The sequence below is a fragment of the Bufo gargarizans genome, chromosome 1 (assembly GCF_014858855.1).
Source record: "Bufo gargarizans isolate SCDJY-AF-19 chromosome 1, ASM1485885v1, whole genome shotgun sequence".
In the NCBI taxonomy this organism is placed as follows: Eukaryota; Metazoa; Chordata; class Amphibia; order Anura; family Bufonidae; genus Bufo; species Bufo gargarizans.
Genome location: NC_058080.1, coordinates 10527236 through 10541402, shown reverse-complemented (window position 1 = coordinate 10541402; position 14167 = coordinate 10527236). Strand labels below are relative to the sequence as shown.

General features: G+C 43.5%; 1 protein-coding gene across 2 annotated transcripts in view; it reads right to left on the bottom strand.

Annotated features, from left to right (window-relative positions):
• The window catches only part of SFXN5 (sideroflexin 5), a 227180-nt gene extending 213504 nt beyond the window's left edge, over positions 1-13676 (bottom strand). For both annotated transcript variants that reach the window (XM_044294474.1, XM_044294483.1), the window contains exon 1: positions 13490-13676. In XM_044294474.1, the coding sequence (XP_044150409.1) occupies positions 13490-13633 (144 nt within the window). In that variant the 5' untranslated portion in view covers positions 13634-13676. The remainder of the gene's footprint in view (positions 1-13489) is intronic.
• Between the last annotated feature and the right edge of the window lie 491 nt (positions 13677-14167).

Genomic DNA, 14167 nt, shown 5'->3' with positions numbered 1-14167 from the left:
AAATCCACGAGATATTACAGGTTTAAAGTAAAATATTGAGTCCCCGTACCAACAGGCAGATGACCTCTCCACCTGGTATAACTGGAGGTGACCACATCATAGCCCCCATTGCCAATGCAGTACAAGAATTTAGTCCAGTTCTCATCTCTCGCGTCCTACGTATGTATACACATAAATCTAATCATATGATTGAGCCTCATTTAGCAGCAGCTGAGTTCAGTGATTAGCAAATTAACAGCTTGGCAATTCCTCTGTCACGTTGGGCTCGTGGTCAGAACGAGAAGGAGTCTTTCCTGGATGCGCGGCAGACGTTGGAAGGAATCCTCGTAGTCATAAGGAAAGTTCGCCTTTATTTAATACAATTCAGTCCGTGTTGGAGAGATCTGGTCTACCTCCTAAGACAACACTGCTACGTTCTCAGCGTGTTTAGATTCAGAAAGCACCTAATAGGATCCAAACAACGGGTGGCAGACGGTGAGGATGCACAAACGGTGTGTGGCAGCAAGATGGGGCTCAAGCCGAACGACTGAAGGGAAGGGGAGGACAGAAAAGTAACGTCTCGCCGTAATCCAAGTCCTTGAGTCATCACCATTTGTCAAGGTATTTGAAATTCAACCATGTGGTACTTATACCCGTTCATGGAAAATATCTAAGACAACTAATATGGCCACCGTTACATCTCTGTTGTAGAAGATCTTTTCCTCTAGCGGGGAGCAGGTGAGTAATGGAGCAGAAGGCATTCCACAGATGAGTAATGGTTGACTTATTTTTTGTTTTCTAACATTTCCTGCTGTTAATTTCTTAAACTCCTTCTAGGAAATTTTGTGTGACCACCACAGTGGCAGCCATATTGGTTCCCAGTCAAAAGTGAGAAAGATAAAAATGGAATTAAGAACTTGGGAAAAGAGGACAGTCCTAAAATGTCTATGTCCTGGGGAATCTTGTGATCTAAAGCTCCCTCTACAACGCACCCATCAGGTGATGGAGACCGTAGTTGTCGCAGTCATTATAATAAAGATACCAGTGGAGCTCAATGGACTCTGGTGTCAGGTTCCACCAAGGTGTCTGTAGTTCTCAGAAAAATATAGCCCTGTATACAGGACCATCCAATGTGAGGGAATCTGCAATGTAGTCTCCAATGCCCATGAGAACAGAGGCTTTGGAGCATAGAAGAAAGGTTTCTGGAGGGTAGGATTACTAAAGCACACTGTGATGTCCAGTGTGTCCTGACACATTTCTATCATAGTCTACAGTAACGTTGTCAGCAATTTGGTCCATAGCAGCTCTTCAGTCCATATTCATCAATGAGCTTTGGACGCCCATCATCCTGTCACTGGTTCACCAGTTGTCTGTTCTTGGACCATTTTTGGAAGGTACTAGCCACTGCATACCAGGAATAACCTACAAGACCGCCATCCTAGAGATGCTCTAACCAAGTCCTCTAAGCATCATAATTTGGTCAGGTTCACTCAGATCCTTACACAAGCCAACAAATCAACTTCAAGAACTAACTGTTCACCTGCTGTGTAATATGTCCAACCCCATACCCTGCACCTGTCACGACCATGTTTATGGCCGTGACTCCTTGGGAGCCGCATACAGTTGCCCGCGGTTTGGTTTGTTGTGTCAACCGCAGCTGGGGGCACTTTGCTGTCTGCCTCAGGTGCGGTTGCCGCGGACAACAGGTATGTGTGCGGTTGCCTTGGAGTTGTGTGCGTGTATGTATGCACTTTGAATGTCTGCTGTGCACTCTGTTTTGTGTTTGGTGTGCACTCTGACATTTTCCTTTCATCTGTGGCTGCCCGTGGCAACGTTTGGTTTGATGTACATGTGGTGGCAGTGTCTCGGCCTTTTGGCCGGCTCTCAGGACACGTTTGCCACACATGTCGTTGTCATCGGTAACAGCTGCAGTGAGTATTTGTGTGTATTTCCCTTTGTGTGGTCTCGCTACACGCCCTGGTGTTGGAAGGGTTAATTCTCTTCTGTGTGTGTGAACACTGGGTGTGTCTGTGTGGGTGTGACTACTTGGGCCTATAAAGCCTCAGTGTTATCTCCAGTCTGAGGGGTACTTCAGCCATGGCTAGCTGGAGTAGCCTCCTGTCTTATATCACCTGCCAGTGGGGGCCACCCTTGTGGTCATAAAATTATTGTTATATATTTTTATACACGATGTTCTGTGGATGTGTTTGTGTGTCATGCCTATTCTTTGCAGTGTATGGATGTCCTGTGTACCTGTGTGAAATGTGTTGTGTGCTGTGTCCCTTAGTGTTTTGTGGACATCAGTTGTCATGCACGGGTTCCAGTCAGCGTGGCTGTGGCAGGTAGGCTTGGATCTGCTTTAGTACACCTGCCATATCTGTATGTTGCATTTGTTCCCCATTCCTTACAGCTTGGCCAGTGAGACTCCTGTTCCTCCGCGTCCAGAAGGAACAGGTCGTCTTACCCTCACTCCTAGTTCAGGGACCGGTCGGAGGGCGAGTAGGGATCCGAGGTTCCTGGGCATGGGCCCTCCTACCTTCAAGGTCGGCCCATGCAGCTAGGAGTTAGGGATGGTTTAGGGATGTGTTAGGAGGTGACCTGCTCCCTATTCTGTCATCCTGGCCGAGCAGCCTTAACATCTTCTGGCATCGCACGACTGAGGATTTTCCCCATCCTCAGCCATGACAGCACCATACTGTATCCCACCCCATAACCTGCACCATACTGTATCCCACCCCATAACCTGCACCATACTGAATCCCACCCCTGACCTGCACCATACTGTATCCCACCCCATGCCCTGCACCATACTGTATCCCACCCCACAACCTGCACCATACTGAATCCCACCCCATGACCTGCACCATACTGTATCCCACCCCATGCCCTGCACCATACTGTATCCCACCCCATAACCTGCACCATACTATATCCCACCCCATAACCTGCACCATACTATATCCCATCCCATAACCTGCACCATACTGTATCCGAACCCATAACCTGCACCATACTGTATCCCACGCCATAACCTGCACCATACTGTATCCCATCCCATAACCTGCACCATACTGTATCCCACCCTATAACATGCACCATACTGTATCCCACCCCATAACCTGCACCATTGTCACCAGATACTCACTGTTATTTCCTTCACCTTTTACTGTTACGGCTGATACACCAATGTCACAACCAGTAGAACATTTCTTAAAGGGGTTGTCTCACTTGATACATCGGTGGCATAACACTATATGCCACCAATGTCAGATAGGTGACATTTCAATGATAGCGCGAAAGAAAAGCAAAGCGGCGTGCTTGGCCATTTTCAGAAGTCCCATAGAAAAAAAATTACTCAAGCACTCAAGCTGTAGCTTCATTCTAGACATTAGTGGCAGATCCTAGTGATATGCCACCAATGTTCCAGTTAAGACAATCCCTTTAAGAAAGTCAGTCATCTATATATAAAAATACATTAAGAAACAACTCCACCCGGTAGCCGACATCTTCTCCGCCTGTATGTGCAAAGTAACAGCCTCCCACAGCTACACTTGAAAGAGGAAAAGTTCCACAACGTCTTGTGATCCCTCATCCATGGTTCCTTTCCGATGTGTAGATGTCCAAACGTCTATGACTAGAGAGGCACAGAGAGCTGCAGCTCTCTGAAAGCGACGCTCAAACTTGATTTGTGTCATCCAAATCGGTCGGCACTGTGTATAAGAAATCAGGGTGTTTGGTCAAAGGATCGGATTCCCCAGTAAATTAAGAAAGTAAAAGATCGGCACTCAAGTTGCTGGTGAGTTGAACTTTATTGGTCACTTTTCAAACATCAGTCAGTGACGCGTTTCGGCACCTATAGTGCCTTTATCAAACTGTGAACAAGTGGCACTTGTTCACAATTTGAGAAAGGCACTATAGGTGCCGAAACGCGTCACTGACTGATGTTTGAAAAGTGACCAATAAAGTTCAACCCACCAGTAACTTGGGAGTGCTGATCCTCTACTTTCTTCGCTCAAACTTGGTTGGTCATAGACATTGGTGAACCTCACAGGAGATCACCTGAGGCACAACCGCGTGCAATGAAAGGAAGAAAAATATATTCTTGGAATGTGTTGGACATCCTGGTCACATGTTAATGAGACTCTTCCAAGAAAATAAATTGTGGTAAGCAGCATGGGAGCGAGCCTTCCAGGTCGAACTTTGGCGTTTCGCTTACCAACATGGAGATGTTAAAGGGGATGCCTGGGTGGCACGAAAAGAAGCAATATGCGCCTTTCCGATTCATTGTCACCCTGTTCCGGCACTTCCTGCTCCTGTTCTTCTCGGTCACTGTTGACACACAATAAATGAATGCTCAGCCAGTCACTGGATGAGACAGGTCAATTAGAGACTGGTGGGGAACGGGAAACATCTTAAAGAGAATGTAAGAAATTTCTATGTCACTCTTAACCCCCCACAAGAAGGTATGGACTTTTCCAGTAAGATTCTGACTGATCAAGGGATCAGTCAAAGGTTTTAACCAGGCACCAAGAAAAATGGTCTCATGTGAAAACTCCAAGCTCAGGATGTACCCTCACCTGAAGATGAGGTGGCGAGGCAAGAGTCCTCTTTAAGTAGGACCAAAATCATTGAAGAGAATGAGCTTTGTGGCAGCTTGACATAGGAGCCAACACAAAGGAGCAGAGCGCAGCCAGGACCAGCGGTAGTCACTGCGGATGCACAGGAACCTGACACAGCTGGAGGCCACCAAGTCGTGAGCAGTGCACATTGCTGGAGCTCATGACCAGAACCTTTCCATTTGTGAACACCTAAATACTGGGCAGAAACTGACCCCACATGTGGGCAGACGGATGAGGCATCACTACACAAAAACCTCCAGAGGTATGCGTTCCCGGTATATGGACCATAAAAGCACAAATTAAGATTATTACGAGAAAATTCAAGCCCACCAAGAAGCGAGTAACACGGCGACCGATATAAGAATGGGTTAGATTTTTTCATATACAGGTCCTTCTCTAAAAATTAGCATATTGTGATAAAGTTCATTATTTTCTGTAATGTACTGATAAACATTAGACTTTCATATATTTTAGATTCATTACACACAACTGAAGTAGTTCAAGCCTTTTATTGTTTTAATATTGATGATTTTGGCATACAGCTCATGAAAACCCAAATTTCCTATCTCAAAAAATTAGCATATTTCATCCGACCAATAAAAGAAAAGTGTTTTTAATACAAAAAAGTCAACCTTCAAATAATTATGTTCAGTTCTGCACTCAATACTTGGTGGGGAATCCTCTTGCAGAAATGACTGCTTCACTGCGGCGTGGCATGGAGGCAATCAGCCTGTGGCACTGCTGAGGTGTTATGGAGGCCCAGGATGCTTCAATGCGGCGTGGCATGGAGGCAATCAGCCTGTGGCACTGCTGAGGTGTTATGGAGGCCCAGGAGGCTTCAATGCGGCGTGGCATGGAGGCAATCAGCCTGTGGCACTGCTGAGGTGTTCTGGAGGCCCAGGATGCTTCGATAGCGGCGTGGCATGGAGGCAATCAGCCTGTGGCACTGCTGAGGTGTTATGGAGGCCCAGGAGGCTTCAATGCGGCGTGGCATGGAGGCAATCAGCCTGTGGCACTGCTGAGGTGTTATGGAGGCCAGGATGCTTCGATAGCGGCCTTAAGCTCATCCAGAGTGTTGGGTCTTGCGTCTCTCAACTTTCTCTTCCCAATATCCCACAGATTCTCTATGGGGTTCAGGTCAGGAGAGTTGGCAGGCCAATTGAGCACAGTAATACCATGGTCAGTAAACCATTTACCAGTGGTGTTGGCACTGTGAGCAGGTGCCAGGTCGTGCTGAAAAATGAAATCTTCATCTCCATAAAGCTTTTCAGCAGATGGAAGCATGAAGTGCTCCAAAATCTCCTGATAGCGGCTGCATTGACCCTGCCCTTGATAAAACACAGTGGACCAACACCAGCAGCTGACATGGCACCCAGACCATCACTGACTGTGGGTACTTGACACTGGACTTCAGGCATTTTGGCATTTCCCTCTCCCCAGTCTTCCTCCAGACTCTGGCACCTTGATTTCCGAATGACATGCAACAGTCCAGTGCTGCTCCTCTGTAGCCCAGGTCAGGCGCTTCTGCCGCTGTTTCTGGGGAATGCGGCACCTGTAGCCCATTTCCTGCACACGCCTGTACACGGGGGCTCTGGATGTTTCTACTCCAGACTCAGTCCACTGCTTCCGCAGGTCCCCCAAGGTCTGGAATCGGTCCTTCTCCACAATCTTCCTCAGGGTCCGGTCACCTCTTCTCGTTGTGCAGCGTTTTCTGCCACACTTTCCTTCCCACAGACTTCCCACTGAGGTGCCTTGATACAGCACTCTGGGAACAGCCTATTCCTTCAGACATGTCTTTCTGTGTCTTACCCTCTTGCTTGAGGGTGTCAATGATGGCCTTCTGGACAGCAGTCCGGTCGGCAGACTTACCCATGATTGCGGTTTGGAGTAATGAACCAGGCTGGGAGTTTTTAAAAGCCTTAGGAATCTTTTGCAGGTGTTTAGAGGTAATTAGTTGATTCAGATGATTAGGTTAATAGCTCGTTTAGAGAACCTTTTCATGATATGCTAATTTTTTAGATAGGAATTTGGGGTTTTCATGAGCTGTGGCCAAAATCATCAATATTACAACAAGAAAAGGCTTGAACTACTTCAGTTGTGTGTAATGAATCTAAAATATATGAAAGTCTAATGTTTATCAGTACATTACAGAAAATAATGAACTTTATCACAATATGCGAATTTTTTGAGAAGGACCTGTAAATCGATTCGACAGAGACACTAGTATGCTGCTCTGGGTTCCTGGGTAAGATATATCTGCTATCTGGGGGGGGGGGGGGGGGCTCCTAGCAGAAGCCCTGCTCATTCTGGGCAACTACCCTTCAACAGAGCTGAGCAAATAAACTTAGCTTTTCTGCCTGAGAGGCCTTGGTTGGGGTGCTATGTCTTCTTATGGGGGGCGCAGAGTATACAGGAGGCGTACTGTAAGCCAGTCAATGCTCCTCTGGGTTTCTAAGAAAAATACAGGAAAATATAGGAAAAATAACACATCTTACATCGGCAGGCATCGGATAGGCTTAGGAAAAGAATTTAAATATCTTTCCCAGAAACCCAGAGGGGCCTGGCCTGCAATACTCCGCACATGTCCCACATATACTAGGTGCTCTCCATAATAGGAAAGAGTACCCCCCCTTCCCCATTTATACTACTGAGAAACCCAGAGCAGCAGATTAGTCTCTGTCCCTCTCTACCAATCACAATTCCGGTTTGTTAGAATCCAAACTGGGAGAGCGGACTGGACCATCCTGAGACTGGGGCGCTCAGAGCTCCTTCCTTATAACGCACTTTATTTAAAATAAAAAAAACACTAGAAAATATGAATAAATAAAATTGACCTCAGAAGACGCGTCTCCTCCTGAGGGTGATATAACCTGTATAATAAGTAACTGGGTGAGGAGGCGGCGAGTACTACTCATAAATACCACACAACTGGGCGATACCGGCCGGAACCGGGAAATGTCACCAACCGCACCTATAAGAGGGGACTGCAAAACTGTATACTGGACATATCATCTATACTGGTGTATACTGGTGTATACAGGACATATCATCTATACTGGTGTATACTGATGTATACAGGACATATCATCTATACTGGTGTATACAGGACATATCATCTATACTGGTGTATACTGGTGTATACAGGACATATCATCTATACTGGTGTATACAGGACATATCATCTATACTGGTGTATACTGATGTATACTGGACATATCATCTATACTGGTGTATACTGATGTATACTGGACATATCATCTATACTGGTGTATACTGATGTATACTGGACATATCATCTATACTGGTGTATACAGGACATATAATCTATACTGGAGTATACTGGTGTATACAGGACATATCATCTATACTGGTGTATACTGATGTATACTGGACATATCATCTATACTGGTGTATACTGATGTATACTGGACATATCATCTATACTGGTGTATACTGATGTATACTGGACATATCATCTATACTGGTGTATACTGATGTATACTGGACATATCATCTATACTGGTGTATACTGATGTATACTGGACATATCATCTATACTGGTGTATACTGATGTATACTGGACATATCATCTATACTGGTGTATACTGGTGTATACAGGACATATCATCTATACTGGTGTATACTGATGTATACTGGACATATCATCTATACTGGTGTATACAGGACATATCATCTATACTGGTGTATGCAGGACATATATATAATGGTGTATATTGGTGTATACAAGACATATCATGTATACTGATGTATACAGGACATATCATCTATACTGGTGTACACTGATGTATACAGGACATATCATCTATACTGGTGTATACAGGACATATCATCTATACTGGTGTATACAGGACATATCATCTATACTGGTGTATACTGGTGTATACAGGACATATCATCTATACTGGTGTATACAGGACATATCATCTATACTGGTGTATACAGGACATATCATCTATACTGGTGTATACAGAACACATCATCTATACTGGTGTATACAGAACACATCATCTATACTGGTGTATACAGGACATATCATCTATACTGGTGTATACAGGACATATCATCTATACTGGTGCATACAGGACATATCGTGTATACTGGTGTATACTGGTTCATACAGGACATATCATCTATACTGGTGCATACAGGACATATCATCTATACTGGTGTATACTGGTGCATACAGGACATATTGTGTATACTGGTGCATACAGGACATATCATCTATACTGGTGTATACTGGTGCATACAGGACATATTGTGTATACTGGTGCATACAGGACATATCATCTATACTGGTGTATACTGGTGCATACAGGAGATATCATGTATACTGGTGCATACAGGACATATCATTTATACTGGTGCATACAGGACATATCATCTATACTGGTGCATACAGGACATATCATCTATACTGGTGTATACTGATGTATACAGGACATATCATCTATACTGGTGTATACTGGTGCATACAGGACATATCATCTATACTGGTGTATACTGGTGTATACAGGACATATCATCTATACTGGTGTATACAGGACATATCATCTATACTGGTGTAAACAGGACATATCATCTATACTGGTGCATACAAGGACATATTGTGTATACTGGTGCATACAGGACATATTATCTATACTGGTGTATACTGGTGCATACAGGACATATCATCTATACTGGTGTATACTGGTGCATACAGGACATATCATCTATACTGGTGTATACTGGTGTATACAGGACATATCATCTATACTGGTGTATACTGGTGTATACAGGACATATCATCTATACTGGTGTATACAGGACATATCATCTATACTGGTGTAAACAGGACATATCATCTATACTGGTGTATACAGGACATATCATCTATACTGGTGTAAACAGGACATATCATCTATACTGGTGCATACAAGGACATATTGTGTATACTGGTGCATACAGGACATATCATCTATACTGGTGTATACTGGTGCATACAGGACATATCATGTATACTGGTGCATACAGGACATATCATTTATACTGGTGCATACAGGACGTATCATCTATACTGGTGTATAAAGGACATATTACCCATTCTGGTGTATACTGGTGCATACAGGACATATCATCTATACTGGTGTATACTGGAGACATAATCTATACTGGTGCATACAGGACATATCATCTATACTGGTGTATATTGGACATATCATCTATACTGGTGTATACTGGTGCATTCAGCACAGATAATCTATACTGGTGCATACAGGACATATCATCTATACTGGTGCATACTGGAAATAATCTATACTGGTGCATACAGGACATATCATCTATACTGGTGTATACTGGAGACATAATCTATACTGGTGCATACAGGACATATCATCTATACTGGTGTATACTGGAGACAATCTATACTGGTGCATACAGGACATATCATGCATACTGGTGTATACTGGTGCATACAGGACATATCATGTATACTGGCGCATACAGGAGATATCATTTATACTGGTGCATACAGGACATATCATGTATACTGGTGCATACAGGACATATCATGTATACTGGTGCATACAGGACATATCATCTATACTGGTGCATACAGGACATATCATGTATACTGGTGCATACAGGACATATCATGTATACTGGTGCATACAGGACATATCATTTATACTGGTGTATACTGGTGCATACAGGACATATCATGTATACTGGTGCATACAGGACATATCATGTATACTGGTGCATACAGGACATATCATCTATACTGGTGTATACTGATGTATACTGGACATATCATCTATACTGGTGTATACTGGACATATCATCTATACTGGTGTATACAGGACATATCATCTATACTGGTGTATATTGGTGTATACAGGACATATCATCTATACTGGTGTATACAGGACATATCACCTATACTGGTGCATACAGGACATATCATCTATACTGGTGTATACAGGACATATCATCTATACTGGTGTATACTGGTGTATACAGGACATATCATCTATACTGGTGCATACAGGACATATCATCTATACTGGTGTATACTGGTTCATACAGGACATATCATCTATACTGGTGCATACAGGACATATCATCTATACTGGTGTATACTGGTGCATACAGGACATATTGTGTATACTGGTGCATACAGGACATATCATCTATACTGGTGTATACTGGTGCATACAGGACATATTGTGTATACTGGTGCATACAGGACATATCATCTATACTGGTGTATACTGGTGCATACAGGAGATATCATTTATACTGGTGCATACAGGAGATATCATGTATACTGGTGCATACAGGACATATCATTTATACTGGTGCATACAGGACATATCATCTATACTGGTGCATACAGGACATATCATCTATACTGGTGTATACTGATGTATACAGGACATATCATCTATACTGGTGTATACTGGTGCATACAGGACATATCATCTATACTGGTGTATACTGGACATATCATCTATACTGGTGTATACAGGACATATCATCTATACTGGTGCATACAGGACATATCATCTATACTGGTGTATACTGGTGTATACAGGACATATCATCTATACTGGTGTATACAGGACATATCATCTATACTGGTGTAAACAGGACATATCATCTATACTGGTGCATACAAGGACATATTGTGTATACTGGTGTATACTGGTGCATACAGGACATATCATCTATACTGGTGTATACTGGTGCATACAGGACATATCATCTATACTGGTGTATACTGGTGTATACAGGACATATCATCTATACTGGTGTATACTGGTGTATACAGGACATATCATCTATACTGGTGTATACAGGACATATCATCTATACTGGTGTAAACAGGACATATCATCTATACTGGTGCATACAAGGACATATTGTGTATACTGGTGCATACAGGACATATCATCTATACTGGTGTATACTGGTGCATACAGGACATATCATGTATACTGGTGCATACAGGAGATATCATTTATACTGGTGCATACAGGACATATCATCTATACTGGTGTATAAAGGACATATTACCCATTCTGGTGTATACTGGTGCATACAGGACATATCATCTATACTGGTGTATACTGGAGACATAATCTATACTGGTGCATACAGGACATATCATCTATACTGGTGTATATTGGACATATCATCTATACTGGTGTATACTGGTGCATTCAGCACAGATAATCTATACTGGTGCATACAGGACATATCATCTATACTGGTGCATACTGGAAATAATCTATACTGGTGCATACAGGACATATCATCTATACTGGTGTATACTGGAGACATAATCTATACTGGTGCATACAGGACATATCATCTATACTGGTGTATACTGGTGCATACAGGACATATCATGTATACTGGTGTATACTGGTGCATACAGGACATATCATGTATACTGGCGCATACAGAAGATATCATTTATACTAGTGCATACAGGACATATCATGTATACTGGTGCATACAGGACATATCATGCATACTGGTGTATACTGGTGCATACAGGACATATCATGTATACTGGCGCATACAGGAGATATCATGTATACTGGTGCATACAGGACATATCATGTATACTGGTGCATACAGGACATATCATGTATACTGGTGCATACAGGACATATCATGTATACTGGTGCATACAGGACATATCATCTATACTGGTGTATACTGGTGCATACAGGACATATCATGTATACTGGTGCATACAGGAGATATCATCTATACTGGTGCATACAGGACATATCATCTATACTGGTGCATACAGGACATATCATGTATACTGGTGCATACAGGACATATCATTTATACTGGTGTATACTGGTGCATACAGGACATATCATGTATACTGGTGCATACAGGACATATCATGTATACTGGTGCATACAGGACATATCATGTATACTGGTGCATACAGGACATATCATCTATACTGGTGTATACTGATGTATACTGGACATATCATCTATACTGGTGTATACTGATGTATACTGGACATATCATCTATACTGGTGTATACTGGACATATCATCTATACTGGTGTATACAGGACATATCATCTATACTGGTGTATATTGGTGTATACAGGACATATCATCTATACTGGTGTATAAAGGACATATTACCCATTCTGGTGTATACTGGTGCATACAGGACATATCATCTATACTGGTGTATACTGGAGACATAATCTATACTGGTGCATACAGGACATATCATCTATACTGGTGTATATTGGACATATCATCTATACTGGTGTATACTGGTGCATTCAGCACAGATAATCTATACTGGTGCATACTGGAAATAATCTATACTGGTGCATACAGGACATATCATCTATACTGGTGCATACTGGAAATAATCTATACTGGTGCATACAGGACATATCTATACTGGTGTATACAGGACATATCATCTATACTGGTGTATACAGGACATATCATCTATACTGGTGTATACTGATGTATACAGGACATATCATCTATACTGGTGTATACAGGACATATCATCTATACTGGTGTATACAGGACATATCTATACTGGTGCATACTGGACATACAGCTCGCATACATTTCTATACCTGGCACTGACGTTTCCCCGCCCCTTTCCAGTAACCACGCCCACACATACCAGAGCGCACCAATCCGCACTCCCGTCAGCCATCGTCCAGCCTTCCCTCATGCTGAGTGACAATCATTGCAGCCAATCAGGCGTGCAGAGCAAGACGTGGGGGTGGAGTCTACTGTCAAAACAGAGCGCCCTTCAGTAGAGGGATGCGTTACCTGAGGAAAGCCGGTGGGAACCGGCAGAGAGCGCGGACTCACCTGCTCGAAGCGCGGTCTCCCCAGGACGAAGGCGGGAGCCTCGGCCGCCATGTCCAGTCGCCGCGGTGCAGTGGTCTCTCCCGCCGCGGCGGCTGCCGGGAGTTGTAGTGCTGCCGGGGAGTCCCCTGCTCCTCCTGCCCTCATCTCCAGGCTGCAGGCGCTGCTCCCTAACCAAACAGGAGGAGCGCTTCGTCCCGCCCACTCACGTGTGACGTCAGGCGCCGCCCAACGCTAGGATTCATGGCGGAAGTAGTAGAGCGCGGAGATTTGTATAGGGAGCAGAACAGTGAGTGCAGCTCTGGAGTGTGATACAGGAGAAGTAATGTATGTACACAGTGACTGCACCAGCAGAATAGTGAGTGCAGCTCTGGAGTATAATACAGGATGTAACTCAGGATCAGTACAGGATAAGTAATGTATGTACACAGTGACTGCACCAGCAGAATAGTGAGTGCAGCTCTGGAGTGTGATACAGGAGAAGTAATGTATGTACACAGTGACTGCACCAGCAGAATAGTGAGTGCAGCTCTGGAGTATAATACAGGAGAAGTAATGTATGTACACAGTGACTGCACCAGCAGAATAGTGAGTGCAGCTCTAGAGTATAATACAGGATGTAACTCAGGATCAGTACAGGATAAGTAATGTAATGTATGTACACAGTGACTGCACCAGCAG